Raw genomic sequence first — 23,470 nt, forward strand, 5'->3', positions numbered from 1 at the left:
CTGAATCCTGGTATTTCTTGGTTTAATGCAGTAACGTCTGTTTTCTACAATGTTTCTATGACAGGAAATGCTGTTTGTGTTGGATTCTCTATGATGAAGGAGATGGCGAGCCACCTCTGAACCTCATCACCTCCTTAGCCTGAGCAGCTGCTCTGAGTTTTCACTGTGCCAGACGAGGAGGCCACGCCCCCTTTTCCAGCCTTCACCTGAGCTCACCTGTGTGAAAGCACAGCACCAAACAGCTTAGCTGCTGTGTTTCACTCAGGAGCACTTTGGAAGTGAACCTGACTGGACGTCTTTACTAAAACTGACTGACTACAAACCAGAGGAGCCAACGACAGAACTTCCAAACTCTTCAACATCCCAGAGACACTTTGTTGCATCATCAGGTGACTCCTTGTGATGAGGGAGCAGCTAAAGTAGCCTTGATCGCTTCAATATCAACACTGTGTTCGTGCTGTTTACACTCGTCTGTGACGCTGTGTGAAATATTCACTAGTGTTTTGTGATCATTCACATTTGATTTGATAGAAGAAGTTTCAGGACATTGAAGTTACAGCTCTGAGTGGCTCCAGCTGCTCAGTGAGTCTCTTCCTCTCTTAAAGCCTCAAACTCACACTCTGGCCCTGCTCATTTAATATCCTGCAAACCTTCAGTGAGTTATGTTTGCACTGTGTGATCAATATTTGTATGTTCTGTATCACTTTGTGCGTTTTCCTTTTCCTGTCATGAAGACAGCTCAGACCTGCTGGCGTCTCCAGGTCCTGCTGAGCTTTCAGGTTATGTGATAAATGCTTTGGAAGTCATGGATGGGCCTCACTTTAGACCAGCTCACACAACATACTTCACTAACAACCAGTAACTGTCTGAATTAACTCAGGAATATCTGTAACACATGTACAACTTTATAAAGTGTTCGTCCATCATTGGAAAAGTATCAGACTGCTGTCATTGAACATGTTATATTTGAGCCTCTTCAGCAAAACTTCATCATGTGTATCCATGATTATGAACGACATACTGAGGAGGAGTAATGCTTCATAAATGATGAAACAAGTATTAACTAACACTAATGCTGAAGAGTGTGCAGCTGTTATAAAGTGTTAGCAGCAAAACACTAAACATCAACAATACAGAAACACACAGAGGGGAACAACAACATCTACAACAGCAGCTTCACCTGCTGCTCACATCACACACGTGGAAATCACATATTTACTAACATTTTACAGTTAATTCATTTAGATTAAGATTTGTTTACTTTGAAAATTAGACTCAATTAATATTTTCTGGTTCAGAAAAGTCTTAAACACAAAGATTCACATGTTAGTGGCCACGTTGAGCCTCCTGTCAGTGTTTAGTTTCACCAGACTAGCTCTCTGTACCTGGCTATATCACCATGGTAACAGATGCTGAACACAGCCTGGTGTAGATCAGGTTATGTTCAGTGTCAGATTAAAATCAGCTGTAAGTGACACATTTTCTCTGAGTCTTTTATGTCCAGTCTGCTCTGAGCTGGAGCTCATGATAACATGAACGTCACTGTTAGATTTGTATTGTTGATTGTCATTTATGCTTAGAAATATTTACTTATATATGCTTAGAGTTTTGTAATTAGTTGTAGATTGGTAGAGGTTTTGATCCTTGATAGTCTGCAAACTTTGTGTGTATTAGACAGCACTTTGGGAGCATGAGAGGTCATACCGTGTTTTATTGTTTTATGGTAGGATTAACGTAGTTGCGTCTGTTCTAGTCTAAGTGCTCTTTGTTTAGATGAACTGCAGGACTTCCTCACCGTGTTATCTAGGATGAACCATCTAGGGTGAGGGGGAGGCTACCCTCTTCCTGACCAAGGATGTTTGACCCTTTGATCAGCAGTCCCCACACACACACACACACACACACACACACACACACACACACACACACACACAGTATTCTTTGTTCACATGTATACCTATGTAAGATGTTATATGTTAATGACCCTATGCATATTCATGTAACCACAATAAAAGGAGTGCTGTGAGGAAACCTGGCTGAGAGTCTGACAGTGGTCAAGTGGTGGAACGACGCTTGGCTCCAGCCAGGTCTCCCTCATGCATGAGTAACCAGAGAACTTTGGTGCCTTGAGTCTTGCTTTTGCTGCGTAGCAGATTGTCCTTAACGTTCCAGCGAATAGGTTTATGTTACAAACCTATCAGTCACTTTGATGTGGTGACAAACTCCTTCACCAGATTGTGTGTCAGAGCTGAATGCAGCGAGTAACCTTTCATGTTTAAGTGGATCGAGGTCAAAGTGTCACAGCTTTAATGTGCAGCTGTCAGCTTACAAATAAACTGCAGCACAGAGCGCTCACACACATTCATTCATTCACATGTTAATGATTGCTACCAGCATCGCTTAGTCTCCTTTGATGCAGCAACAGTGTTGCCTGTGTTGCTATAGTTACATATTGTTTATAGCTCTGTGTCACCTGTTAATGTAACAATATTTCTTATTAATGGAGGTGAAATCAGTGGGTCTACTTTGTGTGGAAGAAGACAGAAATAACGTATGAATGGTCGTTGTGTGGATGTGGAGAAGAGAGGCCCCAAATGCAGGCTGAAGCTGAACATCCTGGATGACTCAAACTGTTTCCCTCTGCAGTGACAGCTGCTTGATGCTGTTTTGTTTTAAAGCCCATCAGAAACACATAAATACCTTAACAGTACAATTTTTATTAATATTTGTAATGAAGCTTTTTTCCCAGGAGGTCTTAGTGATGCTGTAAATGTCACTAAGTGCAGTTTTATTCTCACAGACAAACTGTCACATGTTAAAAAACTGTTGAAGGTAAACGTTACAAATTTGTGGACTCATTTCTATAAACTGGCTTCAATCAAGCAGCAACTAAATTGTCAAATAGAGCTAAAATATTTTCATAATTATTTTCAGCACTCATTTATTGACAGACAGACTTTATTGTGTGAAGAACGTGTCGTGTACCTGAGCTGTGAGATAAAAGGCAGACACTGCAGCAAACTCCTCACTTCACTCTCTTCATGTGAGCAGCCTGTCAGCTCCACTTGTTTCTTCTCTGGTTGGAGTTTCAGCAGCTCCAGGAGGATGGAGGTCTTTCTCTCTGAGAGGTCTATGGACCAGACTGCAGGAGCTGACTGGAAAACTGGCTGTAATGATGGAAGGACACTCAGACCTGTTTCAGTCTCATAAGAGTACAGGTCCAGGAGGAAGTCACACCATTTCTCTTTAAGAGGACTGTTTTTGTATGTGCACACTGATGCTAACAGCTCCAGGATCTTCTCTGCTGTCTGCTGCTCTCTCTCTGCTGCTGCACAGAACAGACTCACAAAGAACCTCGTTCGGTCTTCATCTGATGTCTCAGCATCAACTCTGCAACAATAAGAAGGAAACATTTAGAGATGATTTGATGTGAGCTGCATAAAAACAGCCACACACTGCTGATGGACTCCATCTGGTCCATGGTTCCTGTACATAATGACGCTCCATGTCAAATATATCATAAAAGAGGGAAACATATCATCTCAGTTGCAGCACATAACTAATTTATTAATCCTCATAAAAACAAGAAAACACAAATATTTTAGAAATTTGTCAAAATTCCACTTTTAGAAGCTTCTTTAAATCAAGAAGAGACGGTAAAAACTTTACTTTAAGATTAAATGAATAGAAAAGTTGTTTTCTGCTTTCTTTGTAAAGTAACTATATACTATGTGTATACTGCATGTGGTGAACGCATGTTCTCCATCAAAACTCTTCACTAAGCTTCTGAATACAATCTGACTTACCTGAGCTGTGAGATAAAAGGCAGACACTGCAGCAAACTCCTCACTTCACTCTCTTCATGTGAGCAGCCTCTCAGCTCCACTTGTTTCTTCTCTGGTTGGAGTTTCAGCAGCTCCAGGAGGATGGAGGTCTTTCTCTCTGAGAGGTCTATGGACCAGACTGCAGGAGCTGACTGGAAAACTGGCTGTAATGATGGAAGGACACTCAGACCTGTTTTAGTCTCATAGTCCTTCACATGGGAGCACAGATCCAACAGGAAGTCACTCTGATATTTGTCATTGTAATGAGAATGAAGAGGGAATGTCTGATAAGAGCAGACTGATGATAGCATGTTGAGGATCTTCTCTCCTGTCCTCTGTTCTCTATCTGCTGCTACAATGAAGAGATTCATCAACAACTCAGTTTGATCTGAGAGATTTCCTGATGACTGACAGAAACTGGAAGAAAGAAAAGGAAACACGATGTGATGATTTGATCTGAGAACAACAAACAGAAACAAGCAGCACTGATACCGTCCTAGATTTGTCTCAGATAAATATCTCCAGCATTAAAAATACATTAAAGACATAAGGTCAGTACTGCAGTTGGTTCAATTATTTCTATAAAGTAACTCGACTGGATTTTAAACCACAATTGAAGATCACATGAAAACATTGAGTGTTTAATAAGTAAAACCAAAGAGCATACCTGAGTGAGTGGATGTGGGGTAAATGGTGTAAGAGGAATGAGCTCGCACTTTGACAGACTCTGTGATCACAGTGAAGGCAGACTTTCACCTTCCTCTTCCTCTTCTGCAGGACTCTCACAGCTCGGTCATACAGTTGTGTTTCACTGTTGACTGGGAGGTGCAGCTGATTCTCAGTGAAGTCAAGTAAACTCACGTAATCCACGTCCCCATCAGTCAGAAGAGAAATGGTCCACAGCTGGCGTGACAAGGAGTCACTCCTACAGTTGGAAGGTTGGTAGAGAACTTCATTAGTTCACATGTAATCAGCTGCTGAGAACAAAGTCTATTTGTGTAGATTCATGCTGAAACTGAAGAACCATGTTCGCCTTTTTCATGCAAAACTCCTAATTTATGCAAAGCTGCCAGAGGCTTAAGAGGATTGACTCTGCATACGATATAAACCAGAGACGGGTGAGCTGATGTGAGTTTGCAGCCTTCAAGGTTTAGAAAGTAAATCTTAAACAAGTGTAAAATCTACATTCAAAATACGAACAGATATAGTCAGCAGAGTCACCGCAGTTTGAACAGGATGTAAGAATCATTCTGTCTACAGAAATAACACCATATAAGACACATGTGGAGCTTCAAATGTTAGAGATCCTGCAGCTGGCTTTTGGGGCTGTGCAGGGCTCTCTCTTCTGGAAGATGATTGAATAAAAAGAAATATAAAATGTTTTGACCACTATGAGTCAGATTTTCTCTGTTCTATCATGGGGACAAAAGAATCTGGGTTTAATACTAATTTACCTCTTGTAGCAGTTTTTATCTCTGGTTATAAGGACAACTTTAACCTCCTAGGATGTGGCGTCCACATATGGGGACATCACATTTTGGTTGCCTACTAGACAACAATACTAAGTTTTGCTCTTTCAAATGAACCACTTGGCTGAAAGGGGCACAATTGTTGTTTCTCATTTTGTTTTTGTACTCGGGAAAAATGCTGCTGTGTTCAGACACCAAATAAAGAGTTTTGTACATCATTACTCAATTGTGACTGTATAGTGTTCTACTATAAAGTCACAAGAGCAAAAAGAAATGTAAAATGCATGAAAGAGTTCGGGTGTTAGGAGGTTAATGGACTGATCATTGCTGACGTGTTTGGGTCTTGCTGTTTGGTTAGAAACTAAAAAACAAAGATACTTCTCTGAAATCTTAAAGGTTTTGACTCACTGTCAGCTTGTTTGTTGTGTTCAGGAGACGAGCTAATATTTATAATTGATTGTACTTTAATGAGAAAACTGTATTGAACTAGCAGACTAACAACATCAAAATTTATCTAAACACATTTTTGTAGAGGAAATCCTTATATTTATGTTTATATGTGAACTAGAGGGTGAGACATTTTGACTTAGTGGATTTTAACTGAACACAAGGTAACAAAGGCAGTATGTTTCTCATTGGAGAATAAAAGCTATACGTGTCTGCCTGATAACTCAGGAGTAACAGCTACAAATGAACACAGCATTAATCTGGCAGATAGGTCTGTTACTCTAACCTTACTTTGGGATGTCTTTAGCACTGCTCATGGCCTCTGATCGTGAAATTAACTTCACAATAATTATGAGACCATGGGTCAGTGTGATGCAGTGGTGCTAGTTTACAAGTTAAATGTGCTTCAGCTGAGACTGAAAATGTCTTAAATAAGTAATAAAATCTCTCATTCAAATGACAAACGTCCAGGTAAAAGTTAGTTAGCTTTCTGGGATCCCCTCACCTGGATTATTATGTATGCATCAAGACTAAAGAATAATGTTACCAAATACCTAAAGACTACGTACAAACTTTCTGTCTACAACTCACTGGAAACATGATGAAACAAAGCTGAAACAAATCCTTCTCACTACTATGTTTTCATTTTTCACTTTAAGAAAAACACATACTGATCTAAATCACTGAATGCTTTACATTTAAAACATTAAAAACAGATGTACAGAACCCTTTAACTTCAGATCTAAATGTTCTCACTTACCTTTGAAGTTTGCTGAGGCATCCCAGCAAAGGCCTCATTCCCTGTTTTGATACTGTTGTATCCTCCAGGTTCAGCTCTATTTTCCTCTCCTTACTCTGGCTGATAACATAGGCAAGAACACAACACTGCTGAGGATCAAGAGTCTCTCCACTCGCATCAATACAGTAGTCCAGTTTATCCAGGAGGCAGAGGCAGGCATCAGGTGACTGAGACTCATAGAGGCATTGACATAAGAACATTAAGTCCACTTCACAGTCTTCACTGTCACTACAACCTACAAAGGTGGTCACCAAGTGTTTGAAGAACCAGCCAGACGTGTCTCTGAGCTGCTGAGGAGGAAGGAGACCTTCTAACAAATCAGTGTTCTTCTCATTCAACAGTCCACACAGGAAAGGGACCAAGTGTTTCATGTGTTTGCTGCCCTGAACCAGACACTGCTGTAGAACACATCTGGTCTTCTCTGGATCCTTTAAGACCCACAGAGCTGCAAAAAACTCCTGAACCGTGTAGTGGAGAAAGGCACACAAGGGTTTCTTTACAGTTGGGCTGATTTGAATTACATTCCTGCTCAAAATGGCCAAATTAGCACAGCTGTCTAGTTTGGGCAGTGATGTTAGGCTCACATTTTTCCCTTCTGTTGCACAAAAAGCTGCCTGAGATAAAGACAGTATTGCATCCCATTTAGTGCTTTCATTTTCAGGTGTCTTGGAAACATTCCTCTGATTGCAGAAATGGAGGATATTGAGGTATATTTCAGTAACTGTGCAGGGATGTGGAGAGAAATCTGAGCCCTCAAAGCTAAAGCAGGCGACCACCATCAGGGCGTACATGGGGACGTGGCAAAGAGAGAATAACTCCAGGTTACACAAGACTTTGTTGAGGTGGTTCTCACTCAGATTCTTGGATAAGTACTCTCTGATGCCCTGCTCACTGAAGCCTTTCACTTCCACTCTGAGACAGTCCCAATCCAACAGGAAGTCTGCTGACTCCACCTCTGGTCTGCAGGTGATGATGATCTTTGCTTCGGGTAGAAGAGTCTTCTGTATGAGCTTAAACACCACAGATGTAGAGCCAACATCTGTAACTCCATCAAAAATAATGGTAACACTGTCAGCATTATCCTTTATGTCCTCTAAGACCTCATCGTTGCCTTCATCTGGTTCACAGAACACACTGAAGAGAAGATCCTCCAGTTTATGGACCTCTGTGATGTTGGGTGCTTCTCTCATATCAAAGTAGAACATGTAATCTAGATCCTTGTTATCTTTCTCTGACCACAGTTTCAACATCTGATGGACCACAGCTGTTTTCCCAGTTCCAGGTTTTCCTACCAAAATGATTTTTCTTTCATATGTTTTCAGGAGTTCACTCGGAGAGGTTCCATGTTTGTCCTCAGGTATGTACGTTTTTAGTTTTTTAGGTCGAAGCTTCCTGCTTTTCTTGATCTTTGACTTTTTTATTTTGGATGGTGAAGCCTGTCCTGGTGTGTCTAACACAAGCGAGGTGTAGGACAAGGAGCTCTGCTTGTTGAACAGGACTGCTTTACTTTGGGTCCATGATCTTTCTGAAATCTTCTGAGCTTCTGATTTCAGCTTTTGTTGGTATCTGTGACACGGGCTGGGGCCTGAAAGAAAGGAGGTGTGGGAGAAAAAAAGGCAGAACAATTTAATGTCACTGATGTGTCACTGGACAGCAACACAATATGGATGGATTAAAAATCATCTATACGTTAAAATCATTTCAGTTTAAAAAATACCTTGTACATCCATGTTGGTGTCCTCCCTGAAGGAAAAGCAGCTGATCCAGTAGTTGAGATCAAACATGTTGGACAGAGAGGACGATGACTCTGGATATTCTGCAAAAGACAGTGATCTCTCTCCAGAGGTTCTCCTTGTTGTGTCAATAATCCTGAGAAACTCATAGCAAGCTTCTTCCCCCATTTCTATAACATAGTCCACAATTCTTCTGGTTTTGTCAAATCCATCACTCTCTGACTTTATTTTATTCACATCTTCCTCTGAGAAAAATCCTCTCGTGGACAGGTTCTCCACAATCTCAGTGAACCCCTTTAATGTTCTCACCAGGTGGTCTCTGGCACTCCTGACGTAATCCAAGGCTGACTGAGATGCACAAGCCATGATCTTTACTTGCTGGATTTCAGAGGTCCTGTTCAGAGAAAAAAAATATACATCAGGGTGAACAACATGGATTTCAAACAGTGATTTATTCTTTGTGGCATGGAGTGTTCAGTTAAAGCAGGATAAAGCTCACCTCTCTTTTTAATTATCACTGCTGTGCAAACAGATGACACTGATTAGTCTGCGCCCCAGGATTAGAAATCTGGCCGGAAAACAGGCAACATTTAGTTTGTGTATTGGCCTTTGTTACGGCCCTAGCAGGGCCTCCTCCTGAAGTTGCCTGTGTGTGCATGTCCTACTGAAGGTCCTGTCTTAGGACTCCTATCAGAAATTAAAGGTATTTAAGGCCAGAGAAAGATGAGCTCTGGTGCCAGATAGCTGTTTTTGGTGGGTGCAGTTAGTGAGCTGTCTTTGCTGATTGTTCGGTGACTAAACTTTTTTTTTTTAACTTTTCAGTTTACTGACCTACGCCTGAGTTTTGGGCTGGTTTCCTTTAATGCTCACCTCAATGCACTATATGGGTTCTGGAACTAGCCCCCAGGAGAGGGGACGAGGAGATTTAGGAGACGTTCAGAGTTCATTTTTGGATTTTTTTTTAAATATAATTTAAAAGAAAAGGACAGTCAATATTATCTTAAGATTAGTTACCATAGCAACAACTTATCTTAAACACATTTAAACACTAAACACTTGGTTTTAACACTTGAAGACCAAATTCTTTACATTTTGAAGCCAGACTTGGTCATTTTGAAAATGATCTTGAGCCATAGTTCTCCAAGATTTCTAAAGCCAGTAGTGTGTGAGAATTGACTGAATTATAAAGATAGCAAAGAACCGTTAGATTTTAATCCTCTGTGCAAAACCATCTAGCAAGTGTCTGATTGACAGCTGCTTCCTTTTGCAGCATGCCAATAAACCCAAACACTCCCATTCCGGGTTTGAAAAACACAGTAAAGCACCATCAGTCACAGACTGACCATGGACTGGAGGATCATCTTGACAGAGAACCAAACAAAAGGCAGCCAACATCCAAAGGAGAGCTTTGAATGTTCTTGAAGAAGCCTGCAGAACTAGTCCCGAAGACTAGGGACGTTAAAAAGAATGGACTAACCAACTAGTCTAAAACCAACACACACTCAGATACCAAGTTAAAGCTTAGCCTTGATTAATGTCAAACACACATTAGACATAGTCATTGGAAAAGATGAATACTATCTTTCAGTAATCAGTCGTGCTGCTTAACTGTGTTAACAATCAGATTAAACAAGTAGTATTTCTGGTACGGACTATTGGCAACAGCAAAGATTAGCTGACCAGGTCACAGACGTTCCTCCTGATGAGCAAAAGTTCAGACTATTGGGGGGGGAAAGATGGTCATACCAAATACTGACGTTCTTTATAAAGTCATTATTTAGACTAATCTGTACCCGTTTTCCATTTACCAAGAACATTTTAAAGAAATGAGGGCTGGCTCAAGACTTTTGACAAGTACTGTAATATTTCAAAGTATCAACTTGTTGAACCGATGTTATATAATTCCCCCCCCCCCTTTTTTTTTTAAATGGGTGTACTTTATTTCTAGAAAATGTCAGTTTCATTTATGTGTATAAACATATGGAGCCATATTCTTGCTACAGAACTGCTACAAAAAACAGCAATGCAGTATTTAGCATGAAAATAATTTTATACTGAAATAAGTAGCAAAGTACGTATGCCCTGCATTTGCAATGTGTCTAAAAAGTATGACGTCGTTAAACTGTACCAGTGATGTTTTTGCCATCTATAAACCTGTGCAGCTTAACATTAGTAAAGCGAAAGTGAAGGTGGTTCCAGGATTCTTTGTTTCAGAGCAACATGGATCACTTTTTTGTCTCAGTTTAAACAAAGATAACAAAGCCAGTCATTTTTAAAGAGCCCAAAAATATAAAGAGGAGGAAAAACAAACCTTGTAGATCTTCTCAGTTTTCCTCATCTGCAGACAGGCCCACTCAGCATGTGCACCTGCGCACTCTGATAACCACGTGGCCGCTGTTTTAAGGCACAATCTGCAGTTTCTGAGTGTGGAAAAGAATCCGGTCTAATGTATTCCGACAGTCTGCAGACTACAGAGGGAATTAAACCCTGTTTATTATAGCTGCTGTTACTTTGACATTTATCTTTGTGTAAAGTATTAATGGCAGTCTTCCTGGACTCGCATGTAAGAATGAGAATAGTTTTATTGATCACAGGGGGAAGTTTATATACATGAACATGTGCTGTACGCTTTCACTTAAACTTTTAATCCCATTAATCGTGATGACGGTGTTAGAGTTAACAGCCCGACAGCAAACGCACAAAAATGATGACACAGACTTGTAATTTGCACCGATGTGTTTTCTAAATTCGCAGCACTTGTTGACAGACACGTGACGTCCACACAGCGACATTTTAGTCTAAAAACATATTAAAAGTGGATTCTCGTATTCACGAGTCCGCGGCGTCCTTGAACACACCGGGCCGTTTTTAACCCGCACTTGAAACTTTCAAACGTAAATTAAAACCTACGAAAGATGAAAAGTGAGCAATGAGCTTACACCGAGGTAAACAGGGCGGGAAGACACACAACTGACCTGAACACTCAACATCCCGCGAACGTGACAAAGTTTCAGCCCATTAGGAAGCAGGAACAAAAGAGACTGAAGATAATCCGGGTTTGACCAGAATCACGTCCCACAAGAAACAAACAACTTTCCTCCAACTTCTTCCTTGTTTTTCTTCTTCTTCCTGCTCTTCTTCCGCTTCTTCTTCTTCTAAATGTTATTGGCGGTTGTCAAACAACAGAATGGTGCAATACCGCCACCAACTGGTATGGAGTGTGGTCCAGAATGTCACTTCAGGATTAGATGCTATCATATAAATGTGTTTGTCTAAGAAATCTAATATTACCTGATGATTTTTACTTCGTGAATTGTTTCTAAGTAAAGCATTTAACTCTAGCTTCACTTTGAGGTTTTGAATCAGTCTTCTTTCTTCCACATGGTCTTGACACTGTAACATAACACGCAATGTTACAGTGTTTCCCCTAAACTGAAGTGTGCTGTTTAACCCAGTGTGATCAAATCTGACATGTGAAGTGTTTGTTTCTTCTCTCCTCCTCCTATCTCCTTCTCATTTCTCCAGTTTTCTTTTGGATTAAAAAACACTGTCATTTCCTTTCTTTCTCATGAATTAGACATTTATGGCACACTGCAAACTGCATTAAGTCCATGCCTGTTGAGGCTTTGCTATAGCTATATAAGTGGGATTTGTTATTCGAACGAGTGTTAATCGGCTACAAGCTGTGAGCGCAGTGCAGTGTAAAACTCTTCCTTCAGTCCTCACGCTGAGTGTTTAGAGGTGAGCACACTTGTTAGTCTTCAGTGATGAACTGAATTGATCTCCTTTTTCTCAGCACATAGCAAGTCACTCTCTCTGCTGCATCTACAACAAATAAAAGTGAAATATCTGTGAAAATGCAGCTTTTAATGAAACTGTTAGATTAAAGCCTGCATGTTACATTGTGGTATCATCTGCTATTATGATCTGGCAGTAAATAATATGTTGTGTTTATTGCGCATTGCACAGACCAGCTGTTACACACAAATTTCAGGGTGGTGTGGAACGGTTTTACTGATGCACCGCTCCTCCGGATCAATCTGAGTCCTAATCTTCAGAAGCCTTTAACCCCACCTCTGCTGTTAATAACGAGCCTGAGGGCTTTGGTAGCTAGTTTAAGATCCACATTGGCTTTCGAAATCTTTCCCGGGGTAACTTCCTCCCCAGGTGGCGTTGTCAGCATCCCTTAGTCACCTTTACTGGTTATTGCTCCTTCGCCACAATGAGATGAATTTCTACAATGACAAAATCCTGTTACTGCAAATGTAACTAACTATGGTTTTCACACACACACACACACACACACACACACACACACACACACACACACACACACACACACTTGAAAGATTGAAGGCAGTTGAAAAGTAAAAATTTGCTTCCTTTCCAGAAAAACGCAAACTTCAGAAGTACACCTCCCTCCAAGCTTGCGATAAGCCAACATTACTACTCGGTCAGGATTTGCCATGTTCTTGGCAGCGTTTGACTTTGTTTTTGGCGTTTACATGTGGGCGGAGAGATTTTAAGAACGGAAAGTCCCCGTTTTCATAAACACCCGTGTGCGTGAGGAGGTGCGGCTCTCTCCGTGGTAGTGATGGGATTTCCGGCTCTTTTTAGAGATCCTGCTCTTTCGGTTCGGCTCACTAAAAAGACCCGGCTCTTTCGGCTCCCAACCGGCTCTTCAGGTTGTTTTGTTGCTTTAATTAATTTATTATTAACAATAATATAAAATTCTGCACAAAAGGAATTACTAACGTAAAACAAAGTGGTTTTATTTATATACCGGTATGTTTATATATAAATATATGTGGTGGCCCCTAGAGACAAAACACATACAAACTCCGAAACACATTTCTAGCATGAACTGAACTTCCAAAGCAGAGCTACTAGATCACTTAAATTACACAATTGAAAGCATGTGTGTATTGTTTGTGTATTTATACACAGGCACTCAAATATATTCAAATAATTTAAAAAAAAGTTCATTTACCTGTTACTACCACACACCAAATCCGGTTGTTGGTACTTGCTGGCTTGTGTAGCCACTAGGTAACAAAAGCTCCACACTGCGCCCAGCATCCTGGAGCACTTCTGTTGTCTTTTGTACGTGTTTTGGAGTTTTTACGTGTTTTGGAGTTTGCACATGCTTCAGAGTTCGTACGTGATTTGAAGTTTGTATGTGCTTTGTCTGTAGAGGCCACCGTAAATATACTTTTATTTATTCACTCCACATAAAATGTAATAAATAAATCATATAATACAAAAATCAACTATTCACATTTCAAGTTTTAACTATTTAAATTTTCAGCTGTTTCCTTTTACAAATTTAAAGTGAAAAGAACACAAAACACTGCAAACCACAACACAATTAAATATAAATTATAATAGGAAAACTAAAAGAACATGCATATTCTCTGTCATATGGGCCTGGATGAATAAACTTTCTGAATCCTTTATCATTTGCAACCGAAAATAGTTGTGGATGATTACTATACCTTTCTAATGTTGTTGTCCCTGCCTCTCTTTCTCTCTCTCTCCCTCTGGCTCTGTTCCTGCTACTGACTGTAACTACCGCCCCTCCCCCCTCTTCCCAGCATAAAGCACAAGGCTCACGTGCAGGCGAGAGAGAGAGGGTGAGAGAAAGAAAAAGAAAAAAAAACCCACGTGACGGCTCGCGATAACGAGCCGGCTCGCGTCGTTCACGTCAAAGAGTCGGCTCTAAGAGCCGTTTCGTTCGCGAACGACCCATCACTACTCCGTGGAATATCAGACAGTCTCGGTGAACAGCAGCTGCTCGGGTGTTTCCGTGTTCGTTACTTTTTTTCCTGAACTTTGTGTGAGTGGACCGTCGCCGCGTGAAGCTCCGTGTGAAGGTAACGCAAGGAGTGTGTAATGTTCGTGATGTTTCCCTGTGTGCAGCTTAGTTCACGGTGACGGACTCGCAGCTCCGACGGTGAATACGGCACCGCAACGAGGCCGTGTTCGCCATATTGTGTTAGTTTGTGCGATCACGTTTGGCACAACACCAGAATGTAGACACTCTGAGCTCCGGACGGAACTTTATCTTCACGGTGCTGCCAGAGGGAAAGACGGACTCAATTATTACTTGTTATAAACAGGACTGTTTTGGATTACACACAATGGCCTGTGAGTAAAAATACTGCGTCACACTGGCTGTTCTCCTGTAACAGGAAGTCATCGTCTGTAAGGACGGTTGTTACGACACTTGTAACGTTTGTAACTCGGACAGACCGAGTAAGACTGATAAATATAATATAATATGTAATAATCATATAAAACTGGGAGTATAAATTTTCAAGAGTCGGATCAATAAACAGATATGATAACGGCACAGATATCAGTAAAACCTTTAAATAGAAGCAGATCAGCTGATGGCAGCTTCCTCTGCCTCACACTGCTGTCTGACTGCATCCAGCTGACACTGAGAGGAAGCAGGAAAGAAGCAGCTGATATTTGGACAGCACACATGATGGAAAGCAGGGTTTCAGTTGATGTGCACATGAATGATTTGTGTTTCCTCTGCAGGTAGAAAGTGTGTGTGAGCTGAGCAGCATGGATCAGTGTGAGGACAGAGAGGAGGGAGCCCCTCCCTCTAAAAGCACTCTGTGTGGGGAACATGAGAGCCAGACCAAAGCTCAGAGGTGAGACGACCATCTCTAACTGTCCATGACTCTTCTCCATGTCACAGCTCAGCACTCACATCACACTCAAAGCTGCAATAAACACATGCTGGATCCAACCTGTAGTGTGTGGGAACATATAACTCAGGGTGTGACAAACACAGCCAGGCTCCACAGAACATGAGGGGACAGTTTAGAGGTTTGATCTGGTTGTGAAATAAATCATTCAACCACAAATCAAAGCTGTAAATAATGAATCCCTTCTTCTTCTTCTTCTTCTTCTTCTATCCTGGTTATTTTTCTAGCATCAAACATCAACAAATACATTACAAGTCGACCAAACAAGTGGCTCAAAGAGCAGATTTTAAAAAATAACGATAATTCTTAAAATTTTCTTAATATAACTTTTTCTTCTGAGTAATACACGCTGAAGGCTGGTGATGCCTGCAGGTGAAGAAAAAAAGGATAAAGTATATAAATACTCATTATTTCTAACATTTATTAGCAATTTTACATGAATCATAACACAAATGAGTTTTAGAATGAAAGAAATGTATATTTACTAATGTAACACCAGCTGTCATAGTTATCTCACTCATAAGGTAAGGTAATATTAGAGAGAGGCGCCAATGATAATCGTCTGTGAGCAGCTCTTGGTGAAAGTGGGGAGGAAGAACATGAAGAGACCTCCTACAGGTCAGATGTCTGTGGAGAGAGACTCTTCTGTGAACAATGATTTAACATGGTTTTCTCTCCATGTCTGCCAGAGTCAGTGGGAGAACCTGTTGGCCTCATGTCCCCCAGAGGTTTTCTGAATCCAGCTGTGTGTCTCTGAGGAGTAATCAGTCCATAGAGCCTCCGCTGTTCTTTGCTCCAGACATGTAAGCTGGAACTGAGTCCTTAATGCCACATTTGTGTGTTCAGTGTTACTTTTCATTAGCTTTGTGTACCTACAGCATGTCAGCTTTATGTGTTCTTACATAAACATAAAGCTGTGCATCAGAATCAGTCAGCAGCTTCAGCCTGCAGATAAATGTGTGAACAAAATAAGAAATATAATCACGACAGTTGATCAACTCCGTGTGATCCTGAGACATTGGTGGGAAAAACTTTCTTCATCAGTCTGACTGACAGCAAAGAGTTAGAGGATGAAGGGTTTAAATGAGGCTGCAGAAGAAAATAACTGTTTGTATTTATGTGAGATGGTTTGAGGAGAAGTTCAGTAGGTGGAAATTCACACTGTATGTAACTTCGAGATAATTAACAAAGTTTAACAGAAAACGTGAGCATTATATTTCCTGTGACTTTGGAGAGAACGGTGAAAACAGTGTGTGGGTCCATCTGTAGGGCAGCGTCATGGTTCACAGTTTCAGAAAGGAGAAGGATTAGTTTCTGTACCTGCTAATAACAGAGTAATGGCCAGAAATGACTCGAATATTTGTTTGTAAATCATCCAGAATTGTTGTTGTTTATAATGTGGTTGCATGTTTTTCTGAACACAAAAATATTTTTAATTGAAATCTTAATCTTGATCCTGGGACTCGATCTTTCTGTCTGCTGCGATCCGCCTCAGACCATCAGACTATCCTGAACTTGATGCCAGCTGTGTGTCCTTAAAGAGTGATCTGTCCATGGAGCCTCCACTGTTCTTCAAAAAGCAGATTATTTCAGAGATGGTGTAAGTAAACATCAGCTCATCTTCTTCCTCATGTGTCCTCATCTTCAGAGTCATGCGAGAAGTCATGTGGCATTTTAGTTCAGTCCAGCAGAAACAGCAGAGGACATTTTCATGTATGATGAACAATTATGTTATTATGTGTCTTCTGAATGAGTTAGTAAACTCTCTGTATGTATTATTGTAGGGTCTACCTTACAACATAAAGCACCTTGAGGCGACTGATTTGGCGCTATGTCAACAAAACTGAATTGAATAAACTTGTTCTTGGTGGTCTACTTCTTTATCTGGCAGACATGACAGACCAGGCTGCTGTGAGCCTGATCACAGCTGTGTGTCTCTGAAGAGTGATACCTCCATGGAGCCACCGCTATTCTTCAAGAAACCAGCATCAACCTTTAGAGCAGGAAAACCAAAGAGGTGAGCTCTCCTGGAACGTCCATTAGAGCTGTCGCTATAATTACCTGGTTCCCTGTACTCGGGTTTAAGCTGATATTTAGACCTAAAATGGTTGTAAAGATTAATGTGAGTGTTAGTGAGACGTAGCAGTGAGACCTGAAATCAGATTTTGGAAGTTCGGTTTAACTAAGAGACTCACAAGTAACAGACACCAAAACAATGCTCAGAGGTGGTTAAAGCTCTGAGGCAGAACTATAAAAGGCCTTTTATGCATCTCGGTCTACTCTCAGGGTTCTGGATTGTTTTTAACATTTAATGGTTATTCATTTTTAAACTGTATACATTTATGATCTAATTTTCTCTGGGATGGCTCATTGTTTGCTTACCAGGATCTGTCAAAGAACTGTCTTCAAACAGACACGTAGCTGTGAGTCGGTGAAGAGTGATGCGTCCAAGGAGCCGCCGCTATTTTTCAAGAAAAACGTTATACCCTTAAAACCAGGGAAACGAAGGAGGTACGTTTTCCATCAGTACCGTCTCATTAAGTGGCTGTTTGCTCTGTACTGAGGTGTAAGTAGGTATCTACGGTATACTAAAAACAGCTCAGGGTAAAGAATAATCTGAAGAGCAGTGTTAGTGTAGTGTGTGTGTGAATGTCTGTGTGAATGGGTGAATGACTGAACGTGTAAAGCACTTTGGGGTCCTTAGGGATTAGTAAGGCGCTATACAAATCCAGGCCATAGTGTATGTGTTATTTCACATAACAGCGAGACATAAAATCAGGTAGAGGAACTCCAGTTTGAGCAACACAGTCACAAGTTTATTCTTCAGATACCAAACATTACACAAAGGTTCATAAAACTCAGATATAACATATGAAAAGTAGTCATGACAGCCATGATCTTCTGGCAGAACTTCTCTAAAGTATGAACATATCAGTGCAGACGGAGCATTTACAACCATCCATCCATCCATTCCCTTCCGCTTATCCTTTTCAGGGTCGCAGGGGGCGCTGGAGCCTATCCCAGCTGTCATAGGGCGAGAGGCGGGGTACACCCTGGACAGGTCGCCAGTCTGTCGCAGGGCTAACACACAGGGACAGACAACCATTCACACTCACATTCACTCGCACATTCACACCTAGTGGCAATTTGGATTATCCAATTAACCTATCCCCACAAGCTGCATGTCTTTGGACGGTGGGAGGAAGCCGGAGTACCCAGAGAGAACCCACGCAAACACAGGGAGAACATGCAAACTCCACACAGAAAGACCCCGGCCTGATGGTGGAATTGAACTCAGGACCTTCTTGCTGTGCAGCAACAGTGCTAACCACCGTGCTGCCCGCATTTACAACCATTAAACATAAAGTGGTAATTAGCTGAGTAAAATTTATTATGCAAAGAACGAGATCTCTAAAACCCCAGATAAGCTTCTCAGTTTGAAACGAAACCCTTAGAGATGCCTTTAACACCAGTTTAGTAACATACTCTGGGCTGCATACTTTTAAAAACAGGGTAAAAAAATAGTGAAATCTGAAAAATCTTTTGTGATTAATTTTATTAAAGGAAGAAACATATCATTGGCATTCATTCAGGAAGTTTCACAGAAGTTTCAAAACTGGTTTCAAGCAGGAAGCATGTGAGACTCAAACAGGACAACAAGACAGAGAAATTAGAAAAATGAGGGTTTAAATACACATGAGATAATTAGAGAAAGAGACAGCTGGGAAACAAGGTGCAGGGGAACGGAATCACCTAACGAGCAGGGGGTGGAGAAAACTGAACATAATGCACAAGAGACTATGAAAATAACACACTGCAGTTTCATATAAACATGTTGTGGTTTTCCCTACATTCAGGTTGAGAGTATTATAATATGATGGTGTTGCTTTGACTGCACAATCCCACGAAACGATATAGAAAATATGTAAAATATATCAGCTGTGAATAACCTCCTAATTGCATTGTATAAAAAGAAATGATTGTCTGTAGGTGCAGGGAGCGCTGTTTGCATAGTCGCTCATTAAGACCAGGTTAATTCTGTCCATTTGCAATTACAATTGCTTAACTAGCTAACTAAATAGATTCTGCACATGAGAAGAGTGTCTGTATTTGCATTTGGACTGTCCCTTTCACACTGCAAATTTTTAAATTTAAACAAATCCCAAAAGTGTTAAACTTAGATTAGCCACAACTTGAGTAAGCAGGCATGACTAATTTATTTGAAAGCGTAAATGGCACATTAATAACCAGGTGACCATTTTACGTGGCTGGATGTATATGTGGAAAGATAGTGTAATGTAATTCTTCATGGTTCCTCCACAGAGTGGACCAGCGGAGCTCAGAGGTTCCCAGTGGTCAGTCTACCCAGCAGCATCAAACACAGCTGGACTCCATATTTATGGTCTGTACATGTGCAACAACTACTTTTACATCTATTGTGTTCACAGTCATCTCCATGCTGCTCTTTGTAGAGATCTGATGTTTGGCTCCATGATTTCAGTCTGATTGGCTCATTCATAAATATTCTGTTCCAGCTGCTGGAGGACAACATCATCACTTTTGTGAAGGACGAGCTGAAGAAGATCCAGAAGGTTTTGAGTCCATATTATGAAGGCAGTGAGATGGAGGATGAAGCAGTATTGCATTGTGAAGATGAAAAGCAATGGAGGAGCAACAGAGAGGCATTTATAAAAATCACAGTCAACTTCCTAAGAAGAATGAAGCAGGAGGATCTGGTTGACCGTCTGAAGAACAGTGAGGATTTCTCTAAAGATTTTCTTTTGCTGAGTAACTGGAACATTTACTAATGTTTCAAAAGAGGGACCCACATGTGTTGAAATGCTAATGATTTAGGGCATGAAATTGTTGCCTGAACTTTCTAAACATTTAGTTGGTATATTTGGTCTGTTGTTCTTTTAGGAACTCCCAGCAGAGTTTGTCAGCAAAACCTTAAATCTGCACTGAAGAAGAAGTTCCAGTGTGTGTTTGAGGGGATCGCTAAGGCAGAAAGCCCAACCCTTCTGAATCAGATCTACACAGAGCTCTACATCACAGAGGGAGGGACTGCAGAGGTCAATGATGAACATGAGGTCAGACAGATTCAAACAGCATCCAGGAAACCAGACAGATCAGAAACAAGAATCAGACAAGAAGACATCTTTAAAGCCTCACCTGGAAGAGATGAACCAATCAGAACAGTGCTGACAAAGGGAGTGGCTGGCATTGGGAAAACAGTCTTAACACAGAAATACACCCTGGACTGGGCTGAAGACAAAGCCAACCAGCACATCCAGTTCATATTTCCATTCACTTTCAGAGAGCTGAATGTGCTGAAAGAGGAAAAGTTCAGCTTGGTGAAACTTGTTCATCACTTCTTTACTGAAACCAAAGAAGCAGGAATCTGCAGCTTTGAAGACTTCCAGGTTGTGTTCATCTTTGATGGTCTGGATGAGTGTCGACTTCCTCTGGACTTCCACAAAACTACAATCCTAACTGACCCTAGAAAGTCCACCTCAGTGGATGTGCTGCTGATAAACCTCATCAGGGGGAAACTGCTTCCCTCTGCTCGCCTCTGGATAACCACACGACCTGCAGCAGCCAATCAGATCCCTCCTGACTGTGTTGGCATGGTGACAGAGGTCAGAGGGTTCACAGACCCACAGAAGGAGGAGTACTTCAGGAAGAGATTCAGAGATGAGGAGCAGGCCAGCAGGATCATCTCACACATCAAGACATCACGAAGCCTCCACATCATGTGCCACATCCCAGTCTTCTGCTGGATCACTGCTACAGTTCTGGAGGATGTGCTGGAAACCAGAGAGGGAGGACAGCTGCCCAAGACCCTGACTGAGATGTACATCCACTTCCTGGTGGTTCAGGTCAAAGTGAAGAAGGTCAAGTATGACAGAGGAGCTGAGACAGATCCACACTGGAGTCCAGAGAGCAGGGAGATGATTGAGTCTCTGGGAAAACTGGCCTTTGATCAGCTGCAGAAAGGAAACCTGATCTTCTATGAATCAGACCTGACAGAGTGTGGCATCGATATCAGAGCAGCCTCAGTGTACTCAGGAGTGTTCACACAGATCTTTAAAGAAGAGAGAGGACTGTACCAGGACAAGGTGTTCTGCTTCATCCATCTGAGTGTTCAGGAGTTTCTGGCTGCTCTTCATGTCCATCTGACCTTCATCAACTCTGGACTCAATCTGCTGGAAGAACAAAAAACAACCTCCAAGAGGTCAAAACCAAGATACTTTACAGAGACACATTTCTATCAAAGTGCTGTGAATAAGGCGTTACAGAGTCCAAATGGACACCTGGACTTGTTCCTCCGCTTCCTCCTGGGCCTTTCACTGCAAACCAGTCAGACTCTCCTTCAAGGTCTGCTGATACAGACAGGAAGTAGCTCACAGACCAATCAGGAAACAGTTCAGTACATCAAGGAGAAACTCAGTGAAAATCTGACTGCAGAGAAAAGTATCAATCTTTTCCACTGTCTGAATGAACTGAATGATCGTTCTCTAGTGAAAGAGATCCAACAGTCCCTGAGATCAGGAAGTCTCTCCACAGATAAACTGTCTCCTGCTCAGTGGTCAGCTCTGGTCTTCATCTTACTGTCATCAGAAGAAGATCTGGATGTGTTTGACCTGAAGAAATACTCTGCTTCAGAGGAGGCTCTTCTGAGGCTCCTGCCAGTTGTGAAAGCCTCTAAAAAAGCTCTGTAAGTACATAGATAGCACTTATTTATGAATGAAAATGATACAAAGTAGCTTACAACTATAGAAAAGGTAGAACACTTTTGTATTTTGTTTGTCTCTTTAGGCTAAGTTGCTGCAACCTTTCAGAAAGAACCTGTGAAGCTCTTTCCACAGTCCTCTGTTCCCAGTCTTGCAGTCTAAAAGAGCTGGACCTGAGTAACAACAATCTGCAGGATTCAGGCGTGAAGCTTCTCTCAGTGGGGCTTGAAAGTCCTCAGTGTACACTGGAAACTCTCAGGTCAGATCAAGAGCTTTTTAAACTTACATTTAGATAGGAAAGACATGGTTATAGCTTACTGTCTTTCTCAGTTATTTTAAGTATAGTACAATTATTTTTTTCAAAAAACGTTAAAAACATTTGCTAAATTTGTGGAACTCTAGTTTGTCAGGCTGTCTGATCACAGAAGAAGGCTGCACTTCGCTCGCATCAGCTATCAGCTCCAACCCCTCCCATCTGAAAGAGCTGGATCTGAGTTACAATCACTCAAGAGGCTTCGGGATGCAACGGCTGTCTGCTGGAATGAGTGATCCATGCTGGAGACTGGAAACTCTGAGGTATGGAGAGTCTTGTGACAGCCACACATGAATAGATAGAGAACACACATTAAGATTAAATTTTAAGTCAAGAGGATCAATTTCACTAAATAGTTTTGAAAAATGATTATTTTCATGAATACTTGTGCAAAGAAATAAAGAAGTCTGGTGCATGGGCAGTGACAGTGCAGCCTTCCTGAAGCATTACGCAGAGGTTTTTGGCCCACACATACCCCAGTCTGGGTTATCTTTGGAAAGTTTAAATACAGTGAAGTGCATAAGAGTTTTTTGTCATAATCTTGGCACACTCAATTTGCTGGTGGGATTGTAGCATGAGACAGGTTATTTTAATGTGTTTCAGGTGAGAGCAGTACACAAACCTTATAGACATTTTGATAATTACAGGTTAATTTAAGCTGCGTCTTTGAGTTCATTAGTATGAGATGAAATAAGGAAGCTAACTGAAGCTAGCTGCTATAAGTAATGTGGAAATGTTAACTTTCTAATTGTGTTCTTCCTGTCAGCTATCATGTCTGAAGGCAAATGGAAACATTTGGAGTGTAACAAGCTATAAAACTAATGTTAGTCCAACCCTTTTAAATGTTAGGTTTTCTGGAGTGCACAAATTTGAATACAGAAGACAGCCAAGGTACAGAAATAGCTGCAGAAATGCATCACCTACAGCATGTTCCAGATGGTGACCGCTGTAAAGATGCTGAAAACTTTCTGACAACCAAAGAAATGTGGATTGTAAGAGTCAGAGTCCTATTTGTAAGATGTGTGGTAGCAGGATCTTTCTATTCCCGTTTTGTTAGCAAAGTCAGTGTCTAACAGTGTGTGAATGAGAGCCATGTAATGTCCATGTGTGCATGCTGAAAGAGACTGTGCTGGTCTGACCCCCCTCCTCCTTTCAGGGTGGAGCCTGCTGGAGTCCGATGGTTGAGACCAGGTCTGAGGAAGTGTAAGTGTGTTTTTATTGGGATTCATGAAAACAAAGCAGCACACATTCAACCATCTTCATCATGTCAGGAGTCATCATCAAAGTGTCAATCAATGAACAGATGATGTTTCAATAACTGCAGCTGGATTGTGTTTGTTCTCTCCATCAGATTCCTGTCAAATCACAGTCGACACAAACACAGTGAACACAAACCTCCAACTGTCTGACAACAACAGGAAGGTGACACATG

At 41.2% G+C, this 23,470-nt stretch overlaps 3 protein-coding genes across 13 annotated transcripts in view; 2 read left to right on the forward strand and 1 right to left on the reverse strand.

The window, feature by feature from the left end:
• LOC113019567 (uncharacterized) overlaps positions 1-11,386 on the reverse strand; it is a 69,326-nt gene extending 57,940 nt beyond the window's left edge. For 5 of the 11 annotated variants that reach the window (XM_026163324.1, XM_026163327.1, XM_026163326.1 and 2 more), the window contains exons 1-6: positions 11,248-11,386; positions 8,257-8,666; positions 6,501-8,124; positions 4,492-4,749; positions 3,807-4,241; positions 2,986-3,390 (exon numbers count right to left, since the gene is read on the reverse strand). In XM_026163324.1, the coding sequence (XP_026019109.1) occupies positions 2,986-3,390; positions 3,807-4,241; positions 4,492-4,749; positions 6,501-8,124; positions 8,257-8,638 (3,104 nt within the window). In that variant the 5' untranslated portion in view covers positions 8,639-8,666; positions 11,248-11,386. Of the gene's footprint in view, positions 1-2,985; positions 3,391-3,806; positions 4,242-4,491; positions 4,750-6,500; positions 8,125-8,256; positions 8,667-8,771; positions 8,841-10,583; positions 10,693-11,247 lie in introns of all 11 variants that reach the window. The other 6 variants (XM_026163319.1, XM_026163320.1, XM_026163322.1 and 3 more) reach the window with 6 other exon arrangements.
• LOC113019584 (NLR family CARD domain-containing protein 3-like) overlaps positions 1-23,470 on the forward strand; it is a 116,321-nt gene that overhangs the window by 91,465 nt on the left and 1,386 nt on the right. The gene's annotated exons all lie outside the window — the stretch shown is intronic.
• On the forward strand, positions 14,846-23,447 carry LOC113019598 (NACHT, LRR and PYD domains-containing protein 12-like). Its single transcript, XM_026163371.1, has 11 exons — positions 14,846-14,934; positions 15,681-15,794; positions 16,487-16,591; positions 16,883-17,008; positions 17,377-17,502; positions 19,315-19,393; positions 19,527-19,746; positions 19,912-21,709; positions 21,811-21,984; positions 22,128-22,301; positions 23,390-23,447. The coding sequence occupies exons 1-11, from the start codon at positions 14,846-14,848 to the stop codon at positions 23,445-23,447; spliced, it is 3,063 nt and encodes a 1,020-aa protein (XP_026019156.1).

Source organism: Astatotilapia calliptera, chromosome 3 (genome assembly GCF_900246225.1).
Source record: "Astatotilapia calliptera chromosome 3, fAstCal1.2, whole genome shotgun sequence".
Classification (NCBI taxonomy): domain Eukaryota; kingdom Metazoa; phylum Chordata; class Actinopteri; order Cichliformes; family Cichlidae; genus Astatotilapia; species Astatotilapia calliptera.